Consider the following 24,626-nt stretch of genomic DNA (forward strand, 5'->3'; position numbering starts at 1 on the left):
TTTTACATCGGTTATTTAGGTTAGGACTGAGCTAGTCAAACGGGGTCCTAATTTGGGTCCTCAAGTGTAGGAAACAACAACAACAACAGCAGCTAGCAAGCAGAGTCGAAACGAATTATAATTTAATTGAATGCCGTTAAAGTTTAAATAAATCATGGATGATAGTGAACTAGAGAGGTATGAATATCCTAAATATATATATTTATTTGTTTTCAATCAATTCAGGGGGTTAGTTTAAGATGTTATGCTATGTGTGCAACACTATAGGCTAACGGTCAGTGAAGAGGAATAACGTTAGGTAAAAATGTATGGCCAGGTATCATACTACAGTGCCATTGCCTTTAAAAAAGTACTGTGAATACAACTAAGCAATATAGAAATATTTAATCTTCTTGTCCTGCTGCAGTCAGGATTGTCAGTGAAACAGTAAATGCTTCGGGTCCTTAAGGTCACTCTATAAATCCTGTTAATATTCCTTCCCCCCACAGGAAAGCAGTGGAGGAGCTCCTTAAAGAAGCTAATAGAGCAAAAGTCCGGGCCCAGACAATGGGTCCTGCTGGCTGGTAAGTGTGGATAACCATGTTAGAAAGCTTTCTTTATCATAAATAAATGAATGTGTAATTCCCTTATGTATTTTGCGTCTGAAAGCTGTTTAAATCGCTGTATTCTAGGATGAAATGTCCGCTGGGAAGTACAAACAAGCGCTTTCTGCTGAACACTCTTCGTTCCTCTGCTCTGACGCGTACTTCTGAGAGAGGAAGGGATGAACACAGGTACAACAGAGTTTGTGAAAGACATCGCAAAACAGACTGTGAAAAGTGCAATCACAAGAAAGTCGATTCGCACAGAAGACACAATTCTTCTTCTCATTCTCACACTTCAAAACACCGCTCTTCTACACGCAATCATTCATCATCCAGAAGCTACTCCCCCAGCCTCTCCCGGAAGTCAGATAGGAGTCGATCGCGCTCACCAGTGCGGGACAGTTCTCCAGATGTCAAAAAATACACTGACAGAAAGAAAAAATGATGAAACACTCAACGGAGTGATTTGTTTTGGGAATGCATGAGATATTTACCTCTGTTCATGTTTGCTGAACAATATTATTAAAATAGCATTTTAAAAAACAACTAAACAGACAGATTTTTTTTATTGAGAAAGGCTGTGAATTTTAATGCATTTGTTTAACTTGAAAGTCCGATTTTCAGAACGATTTTAAAACCTTATTGTGCTTTACAAATGTCTCTTCGGATGTTTGTTTTGTTTATATATACAGTGTGTGTGTATGTATGTATGTGTGTGTGTGTGTGTGTGTATATATATATATATATATATATATATATATATATATATATATATATATATATATATAGGACATTGGTTTAATAGAAACTCAAAAAAATATGTGATAACAACACCTGTTTTATCAACATCTGATTTCGTATCGTTTTACATAACGCAATTGTCCCAATGTACCATTATGATTTATCTACGCTGAACTCGTTTATAGCTACACATTACTCCTACTCAAACATACAAGTGGTTCCAGAACGCTTTTGCGTGTCCCCTAACTGGTTTATTGCATCTTATCTAAAGTTTCAAAACGCATTTTAATTGCTATAGCCGATTTTATGTACCAGTGCCTTAAGTTGTGTATTTCCTCTTTGGCATGGCAAAGCTACATTAAATATCACTTTGCACCATTATTCCTCTCAAAACCTTCCATGGATATACTTCCAAATTGCGTCGTCTTACTCACGCTTCATAAAACCTTTTGTGCTCTTTCAATATTGTGAAAATAGTCGCGGATAACGGTTTCCTTCCCTTTTCAAAAGAGCTCATATATAAACACCATTAAGCGTCGTTACAAGGCTTGATTTGCGAGGAATGGATTTACCTGAACTTTATGGTATCGCATGAGAGCCCCATTAAGATAGCAGAGAAAGTGCCATTATTGTCATTTGAAGAGGCCCATGTAAACACAGCACTATGTCATACAGTCTCCACTCCAATGTTGCTTGAACATAATACAAATGTTTCAACCTTTTTGCTAAATATAAAAGAATGGGTGATTCTTCCGTTACTTTTACTAATATTGATACTATTTGAAATGCAACAAATTTATGTTAAAGTCAATGAAAGTTGATTTTGGTGTAATGTGCTCCCCTTCTGTGGAAAAAAATAACTAACCAAATAGAGACATTTTGGCGAATTTAATTTCAGCCCTCTTAAAATTAAGAAAAATTTGAAATGTAACGCTTAAATCTATTTTAAACTATTAAAATGGAAAAGGATTGATTGTTTTGGACGTGTTTTTAGCATAGAAGACTTGGGGAAATACCAATCACCTTATGCTGCCCGTTTCTCTCAGTCCGGTGCGCGCACGTTACGCACACATCTCTAACTAATTGAGTTTCGTTCCACTCTCCATGTTAATTCGTTTACACCGAACAGCTCGTTTTTATTTAACCACGAGGACTTTAGTTTAATGGACCGTGGGCGGGTGTGCTTAATGGCAGGTAAGCTTGGTTGAAGACAACATTTGGGACGTAGCTTATGTGTGTAATGATTGTACTTGTCACCAGTGTTCATATTTTACGTGCACAAATACTTAAGGGGGCCTCTTAATACACTTAGGCAATAGTTTTGGGGCGCAGTCTGATAAAGAGGGACTACTAGGCTAACACAAATTCGAATTGGCACCATAAGCTAAACGTCAATTAGCTATTATTTGATATAACTTAATTTTGTGCTATGTGTGATATGTAGCCTAAATCTCGAATAAAGTGCTATCACCTGAAACTCCGCAGGGCTTGGTCATCGTGATTTTTCCGAGTAAGATATAGGCCTAGCCTATACCTAGATCAACATATTTTGTTGATCCTGGAACAACATCCCTGTCTGAAAATGTAGTCCTAAACCTAACCCTACCATAAATTATTAGGGAAATGATGAATAACACTGAGAAAAAACTCGACATAAACTGTAAAGTTGTCCCTCAAATCTGATTGGTTGATTGAGATGTTGATCCAGGATCAATAAAGATGTTGATCCAGGAACATGTTGTTGGTGAAAATCACGTTCACCATGGTGACCTCCTCAAGCGAACTGGACGAATTCACTCGCATTTATTTACCGACAGGTGAACATACGCATTCTAAATATCATTAGTTGAAAGCTTTTTATTTATTCATCCTATACACATAAAAAAAAAAAAAAAAAAAAAAAAAGATTATGCATTTTACGACCCCCAACCGACGGTGCTCGCACGCCATGCTTACTGACGTTGTAACATTTTTTCCTTCAGGACAATATAAAAATCAAATGGGTTTGATGATTTTGCCTCTGATAAGTGAGAATCGACCTAGTCTCTCCTCGGAAGTTGATAGGACAAATAGAGCCTCGAACAATTTTACCGGGTCGGTATTCAATAAAAACTGGCAGCTTTTCCGCGGGGAGCAGAGATACGGATCCCCCGATTTAATCACCTGTCTTTGTAGACCTAGGTTAGTATTACAACTGCAGGTGTAGCACATATAGTCGCAGGCAAACAGAGAGTGTTTGCCAAGGGCATTGATTTGAGCATGGTCAGTTCTGTTCAATTATTGTCAAACCGCGGGGCAGTCAAAAGGAAACACGAACAGAATCTACTGCCAGTTGACAGCTTTGTGTAAACAGTGAAAGCGATGGTGCAGCGGGGTCACATGGTCCCGGTGGCACACCTATGAGGCCCTTGAGCGGCGCCAGACGCTCAGACTGCAGGTAGAGCAGAGGTCCTGATCAGGGGCAGGGCGCTGGCTCATGTGCTCGAGTACAGCACGGTTTCCCCGGTCTGTGGCAATCATGAATCGGGAAGAGCACTATTACTCACCCAACCATCTGTACAAGGACTCTTGCGCCTTCCAGAGACACCCCAACGAAGACTACTGCCAAAACCCTCCACCGTGTCTGTACATGAGTAGACAGACTCAGTCCGTCTACGGCTCACCTTCATTGGGCGCACAGGACCAGCCAAATCTTACCGACATTACCTCTTATAACATGTCGACCCGGGATGATCTAGCAGGGCCTCTTCTTCATCTTCCTCAGACTCCACAGACATCTCTACAGACGCTCGGGGGTTACGGAGACTCTCTTGACCTGTGCGGGGATCGGAACAGATACCATCTCCCATTCCCGTGGATGAAGTCAACTAAATCTCACGCACACGCCTGGAAAGGACAGTGGTCAGGTAACTCGTAGGCCTACTATGGCCATTAATATTTGTTTACCAAATAACTTTTATTAAAACGAAAGCAGGCCTCAAATTCATTAGCACGATCTCAAGCGCTGAAACGAAATCTCCTTTTGGAAGATAATTATTAGGCTAATATTTCTAATGAATTAAATCGTTAGAGCAGTCATAATTCAGTAATCTACATTTGGGGTCTTACGTGTGCATTTACTACAGTTTAGGATACACGTCCAAAATCGCCCATAAGAACAATGCAGTAGAAATGAAGAATGTTAGTTTTTGTTTCTTTTATTTCACTCTGGAATATCTATATTTTAAAATCATTGGCCCTATACATTTATATTGCAAAGTTATTAATGCCTGATTAGCTGCCTGATTATTTTTAAACTATTCATATAGGCTAAGATAATTTTGAGAACAATATATTGTTTGGCTATATTTATTGTAAAATTTGATTATGATTAAAATGAATATAAAATAAAATGATAAAAAAAATTGTAAAAAGTTTAATGACAGCAAAATAATTCACTATCTACGTCGAATTTGGCCTATATAATTATTATTAAAAATATATATATTATGTAGCCTAATTATTTGGGGATTAAAAATTATGACCTGAGGAACACAGATGATACTTGACAATTGAAAGGTCTCCACAAGCGTGACATTTATGGACCAATGCAGAATTTTATTCTTGAATTCTTTTGCTTTAAATAGCTGCATTTTTTAAAGACTAATTTTAATTCATAATTAGTATTTGATTAGAAAACGAAAGAGAGGATATTATTGCTGAAAATCATCAGACAAAACAGCTGGTTCTACAAATATTTCTAGCGTTCAGTTCAGCCTGAATAATTATTTCAGAAATTGTTGATTCAGGAGAGGCTGCTTAAGGCCTAATTCGACACAACACGGTCAGAAATATAGTGTTTTAGGAATTTAAATCAGGATGGATGGTTAATGGTTGGCCTAAATCATGAATTTGTCCTAGTAGACAGTCGCAGGACTAGAAACTGAACTGGTTCTGACCATTTACATTTTAGGCTAGCATGCGTCAGATAACTTTTAAACTATAGTCTGTGATATCCTCAGAGGCAGATGGTGTGACAGCGAGAAAATGTAGAAAAGGTTTTTACTTTACTAAAAATGTCACTGATGTATGCTACTTGTGTTTTAGGCCCTTACATGGTAGAGGCCGAGGAGAACAAGCGCACGCGGACTGCTTACACCAGAGCGCAGCTGCTCGAGCTCGAGAAAGAGTTCCTCTTCAACAAGTACATCTCGCGCCCACGCCGCGTGGAGCTCGCGCTCACCCTCAGCCTCACCGAGAGACACATCAAGATCTGGTTCCAAAACCGACGCATGAAGTGGAAAAAGGAGGAGGACAAGAGGAGAGCCAGAGGAGTGGATCCCGAACAGGATTCCTCCATCACGTCCGGGGATTTGAAGGATGAGTCGAGTATGGCCCCGGGAACTCTAGCGGGACCGCCTTCACCCCTGCACTCGCACGTATCTCCAGTTTCACAAGACTCGTAAGAAATATGACTGTCCAAAAGAGACATCCGAGACTGTATCATCAACGCAATCTATCAGTCTGCCATCGATGAGTGGAACTATGAGTGTGCAAAATGTGACTTTCCATTCCATTCTCACAGTGACAATGACATTTGGTCAAATCCTGAATATTGGCAGTAGGGGGCAATCTCAGTTGCGCGAGAGACGAAGCTTCTGTAGAGTCAATTTCGTGTTTTCTGTGTAGGTTAATCGAAATTCAGCACGCCATTGAAACACCAAATGTTCAAGATCAAAAAGGATATTCTTGGACATTAGCCTATTCAAATTTTAATGGCTACTCATTTTTATAGATTGACAATAAATAGTTTCTTAATTTAGGCCTACAAATGGTAAATAGCATACCTCTATCATTACAACATTCTTCAAATAAAATTAATAATATTTATGCAGCTAGACCTATACAAACCAATTAATAGCATGTGGGCAGTGTGGCGTCATCATGCGTTTTAATTTGGTGCAAACAAAAATAATAAAACAAAGCAACCCGTAGCCATGCCGCCAATTAATATATATATATATATATATATATATATATATATATATTTTTTTTTTTTTTAAATCACTATACCCTGATACGTCTGCAAGATGTCTTTTAAAGAGTGCTTCATCTGGAAAGCATCCGCTGTGTACAAACATCTGAGAGACATCTTGAAGATGTCAGTTTTAGGCTTACATAAACATCTTAAATACATTTTCTAAATCTCTATTTAAGTCAGGAAACGTCCTGCAGATGAGACATCAAATAGACATCTCTGAGATGTTGCAACATGTTCTAGGGAGAGTGTATCGACAAAAACATGTGCTGCCGTTTTTATCACTTCTTTTTATTATAGTTTTACATAATTAGATCACAAAATAGTAAATATTATCTTATTGAGTTAGAGGCCCTAAAACGTGGCTTATAACGCCATAATAGATTACATGAATCAATTTATTTAGACACTTTGCTTTTTGTGTGTTCTTATTTTACACAAATTAACATACAAATTAAAATAATATAGCTAGGCTATAATCAAGTAGAGAGGGGCAGTAAACACTTTTGTAAAGTTAACTTGATATAGGCTAGCCTACAGTTTGGTTTGTATGCCAGATAGGACAATATTGTGTAACCTGAGGCTACAGATTTTTTTAACCTCTTCGATCGCGAGCTCCCGCTCCGCTGCACAGTCATTCTTCAGGCGTTCAGACAGTCTGCGCACAATATCCGCTTTGTTGTTGAGACGGGCGCATATAACGAAAGGGAAGCCAAAGCGTTCCTTGTACTCCGAGTTTAGACGGTGCATGAGCAGAATCTCTGCGGAATCCAGTGCGGTCATACCGGCTTGACTCTGCTCTTCTCGAGACTCGCGTGTTAGTGTCCCGCTCTGGAGATCTCGGCCCCCCAAATCAGGATGACACCGCAAAATGCCCTCTTTACCTGAACACATGTAATATACTTTTATTGTATATAAACCAGTAAATAAATTATTGTGTTTAAAACTTCAGGAAACGTGATACCAAGTGTTTTGTTTACTTGTTGTCTGATAAAGCAGAAAAAAATAGCCTACCTGAGTCTGACAGGCTGTGAATGAATTCCGTTATGTGAGCCTCGATGTCTGTTAGATCTTTGAAAGGCCGATGGGACCATATTGCAGCAGAAATGATGGGGCATTTCTCAACCACATTACCGAATAGTTCCACAAATTCTTCGTATGTGAGTGCATTTACAGCGCTTATGTCCATGGCTCCGGCGCGTGTCCTCTACAAACTGGAAATGGCTATAGCCAATATTGAACGAGGTCATTGTCCGTTGGGGCAAGTAGGTTTCATATTTAACGGCTCTGGCCTACCCAAGCTTTCCTATTTAAATATCAGTAATTGTATCGTAATGTGGCTCACTGAGGAGGATTTGTCTAAAATACCCTCATTACACACTAGGCTAAAGATAACGTATGATTATTGGGATTTATAAGCCTATATTTAACATATTTTCAGTTGCCTTAATGTGTACTAACATGAAATCAGTAGGCTACAAATGTTTTCTGGGACCTAGTTTGGTATATATGGATCAAATTCACTGATCAACGTTTTTTCTTGGTATCTCTGTTGTGTGTGTTTTTTTTTTGTTTGTTTTGTTTTTTTGTTTACTTGGCTACCCTTATTTTGCCCCGCTGATGTTCATAAATATGGCGGATGAGCGGGAAAAGTCACGTGACAAAAACGAATAGACTATCAAATTAAACACAGCTTCACTAAACACTCAAAATAAACATCAAGCATATTAAAACTGATTAAACATAAGAAAAAATAAATAATGATTAAAGACTAAACACACTATTGTTCTTCATTTGACTGTTGTTCGTTATGTTACACAGTTATTTGAGTTTAGATTTTGCTTTGAAATGTTATGTTCTCTTCTGTAAATATGTAGGATATATAATGACTGGAATTTGGAAATATTGAGACCATGATAGGGTCTGATTACAGTTAAAAGGGGTTGTACAACAAACAAATCAAGACATAGACAACCCATAGTAAAAATTTGTTCAGAGGTTTCTCTGGTCTCTGCTCCAAGTGGTGCTCACTGCAGAGCCAAATGTCGTTCAGCTACACCTCTGTGGATCTAATGGGTGGAGGGATAGAGTAATGGGTAGGGGTGTGGTTGGACCTTCTAGCTCCACCAATATGCAGTAGCACCTCACTGCACTGCAGTACACGAGATCAGTGGCGGCTGGTGCTAAAAATTTTTGGGGGGGCACAACAAACTGAATTTTTAATTCAGGACTGAATGTAGGCTTATTGTTAAATAACAATTTAACAGTGATAATAATGTAGCTATCATTAGCCTAAAGTTTAGCTAAAACTTCAGCCGGTAGGGTAGCCAATTGCCAAATAAATCTGAATTTTTGGGCTAAATGGCGATGTATAGTATAATCTGAGTATTTAATTATTATTTTTCTATTTGAATAAAAAAAACCTGTATTTAATTTTTTTTTTAATATTTAATATCCAGATCGATATTGTCCTACAAACAATGTTTATATTGAAGGTTATAAAAACAAACATAGTGTAACCTTGCTGTCTATCTGCAGTCTATCCAAAAAAGGGGTCAAATCACATTACATTCTAACATTGCAACATTACAATCTAAAAACAAAATAATGTTTTTTAAAGAAGTAGTTAAATTTACTAAACCAAAAAAAAAAAAAAAGCTAATATCATAAAAATACACATGTAGGTTTGAAATTCTCTAGCACATTTATGTTCACCAACAACAACAAATATTCAACAACAAATGTTTTAGCTAAATATATTTATAATTTAGTGCTAATGTATATTTTAGTCAGAATAATTGCGCTCCTATTCTATTGCGCTCCGTCTGTTCGGCGCGCATGCACGCGGGGGCGCTCGTTCACGGAAGTATAGCTTGCAGAAAGCTCGCCCACTCATGACAGCAAACTGGACTTTCTAACATTTACAGATGGAGAATATGTCCGTGAAATGTAAGTTATGCACTGAGGAAATTATTGGATGTCACTTCAGCTTATGGCTAAATACTATTAGAGGAACATTTGTTTCCACCAATCGCTGCACAAGATAAGGTTACGTATGATGACGAAAGCACGTTAGTGCGAGCCCTCCCGGAACCCATAGAGAATGCATTCCAGTGCCTGCAGTTCGAAAAAAAAATCTTTGAATGTAAGTCTATGGGAAGACTCTGGGCGATTCTCAGCCAGAGTGAAATCGCCCAAAAAGAGGCGGTACTCCACAGAACGTGACTCGGCGCTGATTGGACTAGCTGCTATATCCAGAGGCAGAACAACAGTGAGTGACTGCTAGCGTAACTCTGTGGTTGAATGAGATAGTGATTGAAAAAGTCCGGTGGTGCGTCGCCCGATCGCCCTAATGAAGAAACCGCCGCTGCACGAGATCCAGGGGGCGGTGGATTCGTGTTCTGCAGTGAGGACCATCTCCCAATATGCCCAAATTACACCCAGAGAGGGGGAGTTGGACTTCACACTCCACCCATGGCTCTGTAGTGAGCCTCTTCTCTGCTCTCACCTCGCTGGCCCTGTCCCAAATGGCACATGAGAGTCATGAAAGTCCATGAGACCTACAGTTGTCATTTTAGGTCTCATAAGGGTGCTCGCGAGAACCCCCTTGTGGTCGATATGCGCCCTCGATACGCACTTTTGCGACCTCCGCAGCAGACTTCTTCCCGACAGTCAAAGCGGCGTTACGTCACGAAAGTGCGGAGTCAAAGGAAGACCGCGAGTGCTTAGGCTGCCATTTGGGACAGGGCCTTACTATAGCTCTGGTGTCATGGCACTGGTTCATGCACCATGGCGCCCTCCTCTGTAGGTCTATGATATAAACACTTTCAAACTCAACGCATTCCATATATAAACAGAGCAATTCCACGAGGGTCCTCATCAGTGAAATATGAGACAAAAATGCACAATTTGTGTTTTATTTGCACTGTTGCATCTTAAATCTTACATATAAACATTTTTCAGCTACTCCAACATAAAAATAACAATGATCCCTTTTCAATATTATGTCCACTCATTCACTGTCCCAGTGCTCTTGAAAGCAAGTGAAATAAACAATTAATACATTACAATTTATACTTTATCAATTTAAGCAAAGGAACTGAAAAAGTTAATTTTGTTTATAGAAAATCTGCACAAATGTGCAAATCAAATTTGTGTAACAAGAAATAAGCATAACTAAGCATACTGTAGACTATTCTTATTACATGATAAATAATATTAAAGGAAAATTATTAAGCCATAAATGTTTTAAAGGTAGGCTAATTGAATAAATAGAGTTTTTCTTATAAAAATAGAGCAATTTATTAGAGTCTGCAAATGCAGCAAAAATAACAATTAATACTATCCGTGATCAAACACAGCAACTTTTGTCATCCTTCATTATGGTACAGAAGCAGGTTATTCAGTAAGCTATTCTAAAGTTCTATTTAAAATTTTTGTAAATATTTGTTATTTTTCATAGTTCCCAAAGAAGCTTGCTGAACAAAACAACATTCAAATACTGTATATTATTAACATTGTTTACACATACACCCATAAAAAAATAAAAAAACATTTGATAACCAAATCAGGGTTAATAGGCCTCAATACAAAAATATTAAACATATTATTGGTGGTAAATACAAGATACATAACAATTCCTTCCACAATTTCTCTTGAAACTAAAAATGCTACGTGTAAGTGGTATGGGAAGCACAAATTATGCATAAAGTTTTCCCAATGCCAGACATAATCAAGGTTTAAACTCGTATTCAAACAAGAGGTTCTGTTCTTACTAATCCAGGACTGTCCACAGATTTGCCTTCATCTGAATTCTCAGTGTTGGACTGGAAGGCATCCTGTTTGTTCTCCATCAATGTAGGATCAGGGGTCATCGGTGCATTCTGGTATGTTACTTCATGGAAGGATCCTCCAAAATTGTAATATAGCTGTAGAAAGATATCACAGTAAATGTGTATCCGCCAGCAATGTTACCATATTTTAAAAATAACTTTCACATAAAAGTCACCCTCTCTTCCAAAGCAGCCAGCTCTTTTTCCATGAAAGCCACAAGCTTGGAGAAACAAGGTCGATCTACAGGATCCAGTGTCCAGCAGCGACACATAACGCTGTATCTAAATAACAAAATATGTACTGCATAATAAATGTTCTGTTAATTTTGTCGATGTCAATCTTAAATATATATATATATATATATGTATATATGTATACATGTGTATATATGTATATATATATATATGTATATACTGTATAAAACTACTATACATACATACAGGATACATCAATTTGATTTTGATTAAAAATAGAGGCACTTACATAGATTCTAGTGCATAATAGGGTTGCTCCATTTGATATCCACTTTCAATCATTCTGTAGAATGTGTTATTCACAGTTATACCAGGATATGGGGTGACTCCTAATAGACATGAATAGTGAGTAAACATAACAAAACAAAACACTGTGTGCTTAAATTAGGAATGATTTATAGAAATGTTCTTGTTTAAATACAAGTTAAGCTGTTTTGACAGCAAAAAGAGACACCTAGAGAAAAGATTTCCCATAGAAGAATGCCATAGGCCCAGACGTCGCTCTGCATAGTGTACACCCCTTTGAAAATACTCTCAGGAGCCATCCACTTCACGGGCAAACGCACCTGCAAAAATGGCATGTAAACCATTACAATTACAAGTCAACTAAATGAAGACCAGTCACATCTAAACTATCATATATGCACCCAAAATACCTACATTTCCTCTTACGACGTAGTTGGAATCACATTCAATGTCTCTGGCGAGGCCAAAGTCGCCGATCTTCACTTGTCTGCCATGTGTCACCAAAACATTTCTGGCTGCCAAGTCCCTATGGATACACTGTAGACACAAAATGTGGTCAAGAAAGGTGTCAGTTTCATATCTGAAATAGCAGGAAGTAGAAGTTTCTTGATCAGAAAGATAAGCTCACATTTTTAGAGGACAGGAACTCCATGCCCTTTGCAACTTGAAAAGAGAAACTCAGGAGGTCATCATAGGTGAGACTCTGAAGTTCCTCTTCTTGAAGACTGTCTTCACATTCAAGCATTTCTTCACAGAATTGACATTAAACAATTTAGTTTTATTATCTATTGTATTCATTATTATTAGTTATTTGGTAACAAATAACAAATAAATTGAGCATATGGACATTTTGCAATCAAGTTTTGCTTAAAGTGCCCCTATTACACTTTTTTGGACATTACTTTTCATGCAGTGTGTAATATAGCTGTTTGTGAATATAAAAAGGTCCTGCATAGGATTGTTACAAATTTGCATAATGGTCTGGAAGTGATTGGATGTCAAAATGACGAGAAGACACTGTTTTCTGCACAAGCAAATCCACTTTGCATGCACTTCCAAATGATGAGGACTCGGGCTTCAATTGATATGGTAAAACCGACGCCATCGTTACTGTTATTATCACTGTGTACAAATGCTGCAATTCAGGGGGCTGTTCCATAAACCAAGATTAGAGTATAAGCCAGGCTTATTTCGGTTAGTCAGGCTTATTTTTGGTAGATTCGGTTTCATAAATCAAACTTAAAAAAGTTCAAACTCAGTTACCCCGGCAACTTATGCTGGGAAACTAGCCTGGTCCAGAGCAGGCTAACTGTCAGGCTAAGCCTCAGTTGTTACACAGATCCTCTAACACTGACCAATAGGAACACAATGATATTACCACTGACACTCTCTCATACCATTATTGGACTTTATTAACCACTATTAGTCCAAAAATAAATACACAGTATACAGAAAATCAACTTAAATAAGGCTACAATGATAAATTAGTCAATATAGACCTATATATATATATATATATAGATAGATAGGCCTAAATACAATATATATATATATATATATATATATATATATATATATATATATATATATATACAGTGCTATGCATAAGTTTAGGCACCCATGCTAAAGTTGACTAAAAAGAGGAATAAAAAAATCATCTTTTGGAAATTGAACTTAATGCCTTAATTTAAAAAATTAGGAAAAATCCAACCTTTAAGGACACCAATTTTCTTTGTGAATGAATAATGTATCGTAAATAAATAAATGTTCTTCCTTAAAATACAGGGTGCATAAGTTTGGACACCCCTATGTTAAATTCCCATAGAGGCAGGCAGATTTTTATTTTTAAGTATTTAAAAAAATTTTTTTTTAGGATATTATGCATCCTGATAAAGCAATGCAAATCAAACTAGCTATTAGGCTAACTGAAATAAAACCATGCCAATCTCAAGGTATGGTGAAGGCTATGTGATGATGTGGGGCTATTTTAATTCCAGAGGCCAAGGGAACTTTATCAGGATGCATAGTATCCTAAAAAAAAAATTTTTTTAAATACTTAAAAATAAAAATCTGCCTGCCTCTATGGGAATTTAACATAGGGGTGTCCAAACTTATGCACCCTGTATTTTAAGGAAGAACATTTATTTATTTACGATACATTATTCATTCACAAAGAAAATTGGTGTTCTTAAAGGTTGGATTTTTCCTAATTTTTTAAATTAAGGCATTAAGTTCAATTTCCAAAAGATGATTTTTTATTCCTCTTTTTAGTCAACTTTAGCATGGGTGCCTAAACTTATGCATAGCACTGTATATATATATACTACAGGTTTTCTTTTTTTACTGGCTGAATGTTTTGTGCCCAAGATTTAATTAGATTGTTTTAAAGATTTATGAATACATTTCTCTCTGGTTTTGTTTGGCAGCTGTAGTACATGTTTATGATTAGAAGAACATTAGAACACAATCTAAAAAAAGCTTTGTAAAGCATAAGTTAAAATCACAAAATTAAAAATAAATAATTACAAAAGCAAATTTTAAATTTTAAATTTTAACTGGTAAGATGAATCTGAGCTTAGTAATTGACAGTATATTAGCCTACATTTGATTTACCCCATTACAATAGTCCCTTTACAGTTATTGCTATCATAAAAATATACACACAGGTTTAAAATTCTAAATAAGGCACATCTAATGTCCAAATAACAAATATTTTAGTGTATATATATATATATATATATATATATATATATATATATATATATATATATATGTACTTTATTATGTCTTTCAATTCAAACACATTTAACACAATTATACAAATTTACAGTTCCTTTAAAGACATCATATTTTCCCCCAATAAATATTCCTTATTTTTCCTTCTACTTTTTTTCTTTTGTGATAATACCCACCAACACATAGCCTAAAAACACACATGAATAGAAAAATAACCAAAAAGTTCATAGACACTTTTACATATGATTTAAGGGGGATAAGACAAAAAACAATAAATAAATAGTAATAAAAATTTAACATTAACATATTTATATCAAACTCTTATAATGACACATAATTCCTAATAGTTATTCAAGTAATATTATTTGAATATAAAATATGCAATATTAAATAAGTAAAATAAATAAAAGAACAAATTACTAGAAATAAAAGGGAGGGAGTGTTATATAAAAATGTAGTTAATAATATATATTCCTTTATTTTATGGAATATTCTTTGATTTTAGAGTTGCACATATCTTTTCAAAATGTATACATTTGCTCTTAATTTAATGTTATCCTCTCCATAATGTACTTTAGAAACTAAATCTACTCATTTAAAACTGGGGATTCTTGCTTTCCAAAAAAATATTGCATTAAAAGCTGTAATTCTCAGCATTCTAAATAAGTATACATCATCTTTATTAAGTAGCATAGGTCCTATACCCAAAACTATATTTTGTATATTTATATAGGCATTTAGTTTCTTAAAATAAACTTCCCTGAATTATAGGCTACTTCACTGAAGTACTTCTGTTTGCTTGAAGTTCAGTGCAACTTATCCAACATCCTAAAGATAAATTATTATAATTAGAAGATATTTCTAGTGTTATAAAATATCGCATATTAATTTTCCGAATTTTCCGATTTTAAGAATTATTGCGCTCCTATTTGGCGCGCATGCGCGCAGCAGCGCTCGTTCAATATGAAAATTAGCAGCAAAATGGATACATTTGCATGGCTTTCGAACATTTACAGATGGAGAATATAACTGTAAAATGTAAGTTTTGAACTGAGGGGGGGAAAAACATGTCACAAACGCATAAAACAGCACAAAATATGTACGCTGTTTGATGGTGGATCGATTTGATCCACGATCGACCTCTAGGGCTGCTTAAGAAACGCGTGCACACGCAATTATCTAGACTAGATAAACCTGGATCAAATTAGTGAGATTGCGTGAGCTTCAATTACCTTTTATGGAACCACTTTAGCCCCAACTCATTTGTTAGGCTCATTCAAGTCCGGTTTTGGAGTTTAATCCCCGCTTTTCTAAGCGTCTTTTATGGAACAACCCTCAGATATGGTAATGGAAGTTTTGTTTCCAACTCATGCTGTAAGCGGAAGACCAATCACAACAGACTGGGTCATCTGACCAATCAGAGCAGAGTTGGCTCTCAGAAAGGAGGGGTTTTAGAGAGACTGAATTCTTTATCGAACAGTTTCAGACAGTGAGCAAAGAGGTGATGCTGCGTTGTATATTATTAGAAAATGAAAGTGTTTTTTAACCTCGGATACATGTAAACCTATTGTAGGAGACCTCAAAAACAAGATTAGGAACCTTTAAAATAGCATAATAGGGGTAGCCTGGAAATCCAGACCTAAATCTGAAAGATTAATAAATGGCATCGACTAATGAAAATCGGCCAGCTCGAGGGGCGGCACCAAGCATACATTTGAAAATCTCACTGCACACAATTGGATAACACTACGACCAATCACAACAAGCCCCATACGCTTAGCTACTGGCGGAGCTAACTGGTAGATTAGACTCTTGCCGTATCCGTTCGGCAAAACAGCAAAAACGCCCTTTTTGCGAAGGAATGATTCGAGCGCCGTTTTCTGTTCCTCTTTTAGATAAAAAGCCAAGTCTAACTTGTTTATTGTAGCGGCCAAAGCCGTTTCAAACAACTGGTGTTCATTCATACTATAGCCATCTTGCAACTTCATCATCTGTTTAGCTCGCCTCTGGCCCGCCTATATCAGATAACCCGATGTGATTGGTGCAGCTCGGATACAAGGGCATATTTAATGAGCATCATTACTCGATGCCAGAGTAAACTCGCTGAGCAAATTCATCTTGTGCTCTCGTGAGAACTCTGGATTTCCAGGGCATAATAGGGGCACTTTAATTCAATAAATTGATGTTTTATGAAAACATGCATGTATGGTTTAACAGTGAAACCAAGTTAATTTTTATTTGATAAATAAAAGTAATACAATTCATTGTATAATTCACTTGATGATATCTATGTTTTAAAACCTCTCAAATTTTCTTTTTCTCCACCTACCCTCAACAGTAGACACTGAGCTGATGCTGGGACTGAGGAGCGCCTCGTTCTCCTGTCCTTTGCTTGTAAGAGTCATGTGCAGGCATGGGTTGTTATCAGGCTCAACATACTCACTGAGGCACGACAAGGAGAGAGAAGCACATGGTCTTTTACAGTAACTGCATGACAGTTTATTCAATTATGTACACCCTTAGATTTACGGTTCCCCTTCAGCACAAGATATTCATTTCCCTCTGTTCCGCACGGGGCTTTTTTTTTTTTTTTGCTTTGTCTAAAAGGCCACTAATATAATTCACTTCTTGGTGGACTCGTATGCAAACCTAGAGTTTCTCTTCTGCTGGAAGTTGTGGTAGAGGCCCCTGAATCTGTCCCTGTTGAAAGCATCCGTCAGATATTTGTGAAAACGTTCCCTGTTGCTCTTCAAGTAGTTCAAGAGATCTCCGTTACAGCAATACTGGAATATCAGGTAAATAGGACCTGCAAAAAAATAAAATAAAATAAATAAATCTGTCTAACTCTGACTGTATATTATGCTCATTTGACATATAAGTAAATAAATGGACAATTGTACTGATTTGAGTTCAAGTCACCATGAAATCAAAATGGACAAATCTTATTTTTTATGGAATATTAGTTAAGTTATGTTCCCTCGTAATCTTTAATCAAAATAACTTTCCCTTCCTCTTGCAGCGATATCTCTTCTCTTCTCTGATGACATGTTTACTGGCGTGAGGGTGGGGCAACCCGTCACTCACATGACATCACAGCAATTGCAAACCACAACCATGGACCAAATTAAGTCCCATAAATCCTACATTTGTTCTTGTTGGAGAAGCCATTTCACTTGGATAAGTACGTCACAATAGATAATAAAAGACTATCGCACCCATTTCCGTTTCATGCTGACTATAAAATGATTTTATTATGTGAGAAGAAGGAGAGTTCAGAATGCTGAGACACAGAGACTTGTCATGCAGGAGGTCAAACCTACAACCGACCAATCAGAATCAAGTATTCAAGAGAGTATTCTTATGTGTAGGAGTCTCCAGCAGAGGATATGATTCAGAAACCCATGACTTCTCCAAATCTTACCTGAGCCTGTGCAAGCTCCGAGCAAGTTGACAATGTTTTCATGGTGTCCAATATGAGTCAGCATTTTCAGTTCAGACATCAGAGCTTCCTTCTCCACTGCCTGGTGCTTGTCTGTTTGACGCACAAGTTAACAATACGAAGTACACGGTTTACCAACATATTCCAAAATGCCAATGACATACACAATTGATTGATTTCATTTTGTAGAGTCATTACTTACCCTTTAACATTTTTACCGCCACCTGAATGGAGACTCCCGGCTTGCTGATCCCATATGCTGTAGCCTGCACAACCATCCCAAAAGCACCAGATCCTAGCTCATTCCCTTCGGAAAGAACACAGAAGGAATCAATAACACCTAATAAGTTATTTCTAGCAAGTCAAAAGAAGGTTCCTGGTCCTATCTTTACCAAGCTCGAGATTTTCCCGTGGAAATTCCCATTTTAGATCATACTTAAACTCCTTGAAATCAATGTATATGTAGTCATTGTCGTTGGGTCCGACCATCTGAATCATCTGGATCTGACACTGGTACACAGGCTTCTGTGACAAAGGAGTGTATTTTTCAAGAGGTAAGATATATGTTTCTTGGTGTTTGTCTTCTTGACAGAGACAGCAGGTTTACCTTAACTCTGATGAAGATGATTAAGGCAAAGATGACCACGAGGAGTATGAAGATGAGCAGGAAACAAATCACATATTCAATGCGGAATTCTGAGGAAAAGATTGATAACCTGCATATGAATAAAATCACCTGGAGATGATTTTTATGCTACAAATTTTAAGCCTGCATCTGCTAACCAAACTGAACTAAAATCGTGATTCATCCTCAAAGCTAACCATATTTTAAAGGAACACTCCACCGGTTTTTGAAATAGGGCTTATTCACCTTCTTTCCTACATTTAGATACAGTAGGTGGGCAAATGCTTTTTTGTCTCAGTGCATGCATTGTTTTAGTTTGACAGGGTCGGCGCTAGCTTAGCTTAGCATAATGAATAGAATCCTTTGTTGCCAGCTAGCATGTCCTGAGTAAAAGTAATATAAAAAACAAACAAAAAACACCTAATTACTTCTTGTGGCCTGCGTATTCACAACAAGTACAAATAGCGATGCAGATTAACACTAGGCGATTTCCTAGGCAGATATTGACTTGGGACTATATTAGGGGGAAGCACAGGCGAAGCACTGCTACTTGGGCGCAGAGATATCATGCCCAAGTAGCAGTGCTTCGCCTGTGCTTCCCCCTAATATAGTGCTTAATATATAAGTCAATATCTGCCTAGGAAATCGCCTAGTGTTAATCTGCATCGCTATTTGTACTCGTTGTGAATACGCAGGCCACAAGAAGTAATTATTATTTTTTTTTTTTTTATGTCACTTTTACTCAGGACATGCTAGCTGGCAACAAAGGATTCCATTCATTATGCTAAGCTAAGCTAGCGCCGACCCTGTCAAAATGAAACAATGCATGCACTGAGACAAAAATGCATTTTCCCACCTATCTAAATGTAGGAAAGAAGGTGAATAAGCCCTATTTCAAAAAACGGTGGAGTGTTCCTTTAAACTAAAATGAGGATTGATTACTGCAATAACATTGACAGACAATATGTGATCTTCGTGTTAGATCATTGTGCAATCGACCCCTTGGGGGAAAAAGTTTCTAAAGAAAAAAAAGCCTTACACAGCTGTAAACCCCCCCGCATGTTTTGGTATCATGTTTAATTCAAATTCTGTGGTGTTAAGATTTTCCCCACATATTTACAAAAATAAATATGTAGGGAATATATCCTGCTATTAGTCCTACCGTTCAATAGTTTTCGGATGGTAAGTTTTTGTTTTGAAAGAAGTTTCTTCAGCTCACCAAGGCTGCATTTATTTGATCAGAAAATATAGTAAACAGTAATATTGTGAAATATTATTACAATTTAAAATGACTGTTGCCTATCATAATAATTTTTAAAATGTAATCTATTCTTGTGATAGCAAAGCTACATTTTCAGCAGTCATTACTCCAGTCTTCAATGTCACATGGCTCTGAATATGATGATTTGCTCTGCAAGAAACCTTTCTTATTAAGATGACGGTTGAAAACAGTTGCGCTGCTTCATATTTTCGTGGAAACCATGTTACGTTTTATGTAACTTTTGAATGGTAGTGTAAAGAGTTATGAAATCCCATTTAAGATAAGTAAGATGCACAGAATAATGTTAGTCAGTGTTTAGGTTAACTCACTGCTCCCAATTTCAGGAGTGTTCAATTTGCGGTTTAGACTCACTCGTTTGCAGTAGTATTTGTTCACTGCAGCCAGTCCCTGCTATGTTAGTGATGCAGCATTTAATAAGATGGTCCTCCCTGTTTGAGTGTGGTCTGGCAAAGTGAATTTTCTTCTGACAGAACTGATCTGAATCAATGAACTTGGGCTGGGCGACAGACATCTCTTCCCACTCTTTAGGATCAATACATCTGCGAAAATATTCAGAGTTCAATTCATTTGCAAACAATGGCGTGTTTCAGTAGAGAAATTGGTTGTAAGTCATTTATAAGTTAAAATGAATCTACAAACAAATTACTTGTATTTCTTGTATAAACATGTTTATGTCTTGATGCCTTACTTAGCATGTGATGGGCAGATCTTCCAAGAGACATTCACAGGTAGAGAGCTTTCAGTCTCACAAATGGTTAAGTTTGAATCTTCGTGAATTGTAATTCTAGGAATGTCTGCAAAATGCATTGCATATTAATATACAGTAGTTAACATTGGATCAAAAAAGTTCATCAAAGTTGTCCTAAGACAAGAACGGGTATTGTTCAAAATTCATGTGTAACTTTGATGAAGGGTTTTGATCTACTTCAAATGTTACTGTATTTCACATTTAACATCTCTTTTTTTATGACCACTTACCTAAAACGCAGAGAGACATGTTCCTCGTGACACTGTATTCTTGAGTCTTTAGTTTCATTTGATACTGGCCCGGTTCAGGGTTACACATCTCAAAAGTACTAAAGAGAGAATGAACAAAATAAGCAAACACAACAACACACTAAAATGGATTAAAATGGATGGCATGAAGTAAATACCTATTAAAATCAAGGTGGTGGGTCTCTCTGCCCTGTATTTCGGTTTGATTTGGTGTAATCCAGTGACACTGGGCTTTTGGGAAGGAGAACACCAGAGCCTGGAAGCAAAAGCTTGCCTTATTTCGTGCTAGTATGCTGTTGTTCTCATTCAACTGCAATATGTCGATTTTGTCATTTTCTGTCAAGGAAGGATCGCCAATAGAGGAGGGGCAAAAATATCATTTTCATTATTATTTTGCACAATACATTGTCTCAATTTATAGTCAAAAACTATACTAACTTGGTATAACTATACAGAACTTGGTATTGGAAGTTATTCCTTGTGTCAAATAAATATATTTAAAATTTTAACAGAAAATGGCAATGGCTTTACTTACCAAGGACCTTGACATAGGTGTTCCCAGTGTGGCTGTTTTTAGATGTGCAGATGTACTCCCCACTATGCGTCACGTTAACTGATTCGATAAAGAAGTGCTCTGTCCAATCTGAAAAAAGTAATGATGTAATTCCCTTGACCTGAATTAAGGGCATACAAAACAGTCAAACTGTCAAACTGTCAAAGCAGTGAAACTAGGATTTAATATTTCTTCATGGTTTCCATCCATATCTTACTGCCGTGTTATTGAAGTGCCATCTCAGTTCAGGGTTTAATTTAGATTTAGATTTTATGGTGCAACGGAGTAGCAGAGACCAACCAGATTTCAGGAAAATCATCTTTTGCCCATCCACTTTCGTATTGAGATCTGAAGGAAAAGGAAATCATTTGTTGATGTATAATATTAACATAAACTGTACATGTTGTACATTGATAATGTTATATATTATAATGTTATATATTATCTGTTATTATATAAGTTGCATCATTATTTATCAATTCTTTATAAGAAAATAAATATTTTAAGAACTTTTAATTCAGGTATCATAATAAGTCAAATCCAAATGAGGTCGCTGACAGTATTTCAACAATGTCTTCTTGTCTCATGACCCACAGACCACAAAGATTGGAAAAAATTCTTGAGCAGCAAATCATATTAGAATGATTTCTGAAGGATCATGAGACACTGGAGTAATGATGCAGAAAAATCAGCTTTGCCATCACAGGAATAAATAAAAATGTAAAATACATTAAAATATAAAACTGTTATTCTAAATCGTAATAATATATCATACATTTTTATCAAATAAATGCAGCCTTACTGAGCAAGAACTTAATGACATTAAAAAATCCAAACCCGGTTGTGTACATGTATAAAAAAATAGATACAAATTATGTAACTATTATAAAAAAAAAAACATTACGTACCGTAATGATGGAGCTCAGTACATTCTTCTCCCAGTGAATTATAGGCACAGCACTTTAGATTCGGAGTTTCAGGATGATATTCATTACTCATCAAAATGCTCTCTGTCTTATTCCACTTATTTGTCATGCCCTCCTCTGGTTTTGAGCTAAATGGAAAACAAACAATCGAAATATAGATATACAGTTATAGCACTGATTCATTTAATAAATTCTCCCTATAACCATCCCTTCAGAAGCAGTATCTAAAACAAATAACTTCATATTACCTGTTACCATACCACCTGATGGTTGGTTTTGGGTTCCCCTCAGAAGTACACACTAATTGAACTATATAGCTTCTCCCTTCTTTTGCAATAGCTTTGAGCACTGGAACTGATGGCTGTCCTACAGAGACAACAAAGCAGGGTAAAGTGATGGATTAGATCAGATGCAAACAGAGATAGTATTTTCTTCATTTCTTCAGTGTTTGACTTACTTTGTTGCGATTGAACAACTGTAACACTATGATTGCCACAGATTACAGTGTATATTTCATTTCCAAATCTCTCAGTGTTCTGTAATGAATCCATTGAGGAATTTATCCTGTAGAAAACATGTAAAAGATTTCGATCAATTATTCATCTTTTACATCAGGTGATGTGTTACAGTAGCCTAATACATTCAAACCTTCATTAAACAATCATCATCCACCCAACACAAACCTTTGGTAGCAGAGACATTTAAGCCCCTCTGGTTTGTTTTGTTGGCATGCACTATAAATTTCCACAGTTTGTCCTTCACTGACGTTCAATTGAATTGGGTCAGAACTCATCAAGTCGGTGTCTTCCAATGTGCATCTTATGGGCTGAAAAAGACGGTGTACATACAGACTTTAACACTCCATAACCATCAATGCTGAAAAAACTTACCCTGACTGACAGTAACTGTAAAATACAAGGCTCTGTGGTCATTACTGCAATTTCTTTAAAGCCATCAGTTCTGCTTTTATTATAGCAGCTTTTTAACTGATAAAAACTGGATAAACATTGGTGTGTAAATGCAAGATAAAAGATAAAACGCCTTTCTTACAGAAACTCTTGTTACGAATAATAACAATAAACATAAGCTATTGCAGTTCATTACGCAAAAAGGGTGTTAAAATGTTTAACGATAGTCAAATTTAACAATGAAATACTTCCAGATTTCATAATGTGTGTTATTAAATGCCTTTTTTCTTAAACACAGTGAAATTTCATTAACAATTTGGTACAATAAGGTCTCATTTGTTAACATTAGTGTTAACTAACATTAAATAGTGAGCAATACATTTGTTACAGTATTTATTGATCTTTGTTAATGTTACTTACTAAAAATCCAACTGTTTGTTCATGTTAGTCCAGTGCATTAATGTTAATAAATGCAACTTTTTTCTATGATTAATAAATGACGCAGAATTGTTCACTGTTAGTTCGTGTAAACTTTAGTTAACTAATGTTAACAAATGAGACCTTATTGCAAAGTGTTACCAATTTTTTTAAAAACGATTTTCCATATTTTTCATCTGAGAACCCTTTTACCATCTTAACTCCTTAATAATCACATTAATAAATAAAAACTGTGGTGACATCATCATCATCATCTCTTAAAAGACACCACTTTCTATTTTGTTAAATTATTAATCATACCATACATTTCTAAAGTAAAAAACTGAATGTTAATGTTTAAAGTCTTACAAAAATGTGTTTGCAAATTATCTTTAATAAACGGAAAAGGTATTTATGACCCTATTTAAAGTAGCCTAACGTTTACTGGCAAAACTCACGAGGGTGAATCGAGTTCATCGATAGACATCTCTAACCTCAACCCTGTGGCGTGTGTGGGTAAAGGTATACAAAATATTCAGAAGGAGTCAGAGAACTGTGGGCAGAAAGCTGTACTGAGCCAAATGAGGAGCTGATCAGAAGAACTTACCGATCCATCAGTGTCACATAGTGAACGAGTCTCAGTTGAAGCGTCCGTCATCGCGCTGCCTCGAGCTCCCAAGTGCAGCGCCAGCGCGAGCAACACTTCGGCACGAGATAAAAACAAAACAAATGTGAGAGAAAAGAGAACAGAACTGAACATAATTCAATTGACTAGACCTTAAATTAAATGAATAAATGTATGACATAGAAATTAGACTAAATTAATCACACACGAATAATCCATTAAAATGTGCACATATTAACATAAGCTAAATATAGCCTAAATAAACTATATTGCAGTGTGTCACCGGTTCAGTGGTAAATTACAGTAACAAATATTTTGTCCGACTTACCCACCAATAGCCTCTTTCCTGAACGCATCGCGTGAATGCATAACAGACCCTTGGCTTGTGTGATCATGAAATAGGATGGACAGCAGAGGCGCAGAGACTTTCACTTCAGCGCATGA

The 24,626-nt window shown here is 36.5% G+C and overlaps 4 protein-coding genes across 4 annotated transcripts; 2 read left to right on the plus strand and 2 right to left on the minus strand.

Moving 5' to 3' along the window:
* Nucleotides 1-46: 46 nt before the first annotated feature.
* Nucleotides 47-1,258, plus strand: LOC308682953 (uncharacterized protein). The gene is made up of 3 exons (XM_081352978.1): nt 47-177; nt 489-563; nt 672-1,258. Exons 1-3 carry the CDS (start codon nt 155-157, stop codon nt 1,027-1,029), a joined length of 456 nt encoding a protein of 151 aa, XP_081209104.1. The 5' UTR covers nt 47-154; the 3' UTR covers nt 1,030-1,258.
* A 2,543-nt stretch (nt 1,259-3,801) lies between these two features.
* Nucleotides 3,802-5,770, plus strand: pdx1 (pancreatic and duodenal homeobox 1; the record flags this gene model as incomplete). The annotated part of the gene is made up of 2 exons (XM_081352476.1): nt 3,802-4,231; nt 5,412-5,770. 2 exons carry the CDS (start codon nt 3,802-3,804, stop codon nt 5,768-5,770), a joined length of 789 nt encoding a protein of 262 aa, XP_081208602.1.
* An 844-nt stretch (nt 5,771-6,614) lies between these two features.
* On the minus strand, nt 6,615-7,538 carry urad (ureidoimidazoline (2-oxo-4-hydroxy-4-carboxy-5-) decarboxylase). Its single transcript, XM_081352639.1, has 2 exons — nt 7,357-7,538; nt 6,615-7,226 (listed from the first exon to the last, which is right to left on the minus strand). The coding sequence occupies exons 1-2, from the start codon at nt 7,529-7,531 to the stop codon at nt 6,877-6,879; spliced, it is 525 nt and encodes a 174-aa protein (XP_081208765.1). The 5' UTR covers nt 7,532-7,538; the 3' UTR covers nt 6,615-6,876.
* Nucleotides 7,539-10,244: 2,706 nt separating this feature from the next.
* LOC308682708 (receptor-type tyrosine-protein kinase FLT3-like) lies at nt 10,245-24,620 on the minus strand. The gene is made up of 24 exons (XM_081352595.1): nt 24,511-24,620; nt 24,165-24,259; nt 22,916-23,058; nt 22,690-22,796; nt 22,481-22,598; nt 22,215-22,360; nt 21,524-21,654; nt 21,289-21,427; nt 20,912-21,089; nt 20,736-20,833; nt 20,446-20,551; nt 20,109-20,296; nt 18,458-18,546; nt 18,243-18,375; nt 18,053-18,157; nt 17,833-17,943; nt 17,061-17,217; nt 16,741-16,853; nt 12,304-12,422; nt 12,090-12,212; nt 11,884-11,995; nt 11,659-11,758; nt 11,351-11,456; nt 10,245-11,270 (listed from the first exon to the last, which is right to left on the minus strand). Exons 1-24 carry the CDS (start codon nt 24,575-24,577, stop codon nt 11,094-11,096), a joined length of 2,961 nt encoding a protein of 986 aa, XP_081208721.1. The 5' UTR covers nt 24,578-24,620; the 3' UTR covers nt 10,245-11,093.
* Between the last annotated feature and the right edge of the window lie 6 nt (nt 24,621-24,626).

This window comes from Scardinius erythrophthalmus (assembly GCF_964197995.2).
Source record: "Scardinius erythrophthalmus genome assembly, chromosome: 22".
Taxonomy (NCBI): domain Eukaryota; kingdom Metazoa; phylum Chordata; class Actinopteri; order Cypriniformes; family Leuciscidae; genus Scardinius; species Scardinius erythrophthalmus.

Excerpts from the sequence above, each read along its gene's own strand:
- urad (XM_081352639.1), bottom strand. The coding sequence starts at position 7,531 with ATGGACATAAGCGCTGTAAATGCACTCACATACGAAGAATTTGTGGAA. Across the intron at positions 7,227-7,356 it reads TCACAGCCTGTCAGACTCAG|GTAAAGAGGGCATTTTGCGG; the intron begins GTAGGCTATTTT and ends ACATGTGTTCAG.
- LOC308682708 (XM_081352595.1), bottom strand. The coding sequence starts at position 24,577 with ATGATCACACAAGCCAAGGGTCTGTTATGCATTCACGCGATGCGTTCA. Across the intron at positions 22,797-22,915 it reads AAATGTCTCTGCTACCAAAG|GATAAATTCCTCAATGGATT; the intron begins GTTTGTGTTGGG and ends TGTTTTCTACAG. Across the intron at positions 11,271-11,350 it reads TGGCTGCTTTGGAAGAGAGG|CTATATTACAATTTTGGAGG; the intron begins GTGACTTTTATG and ends ATCTTTCTACAG.
- LOC308682953 (XM_081352978.1), top strand. The coding sequence starts at position 155 with ATGGATGATAGTGAACTAGAGAG. Across the intron at positions 178-488 it reads GATGATAGTGAACTAGAGAG|GAAAGCAGTGGAGGAGCTCC; the intron begins GTATGAATATCC and ends TTCCCCCCACAG. Across the intron at positions 564-671 it reads ACAATGGGTCCTGCTGGCTG|GATGAAATGTCCGCTGGGAA; the intron begins GTAAGTGTGGAT and ends GCTGTATTCTAG.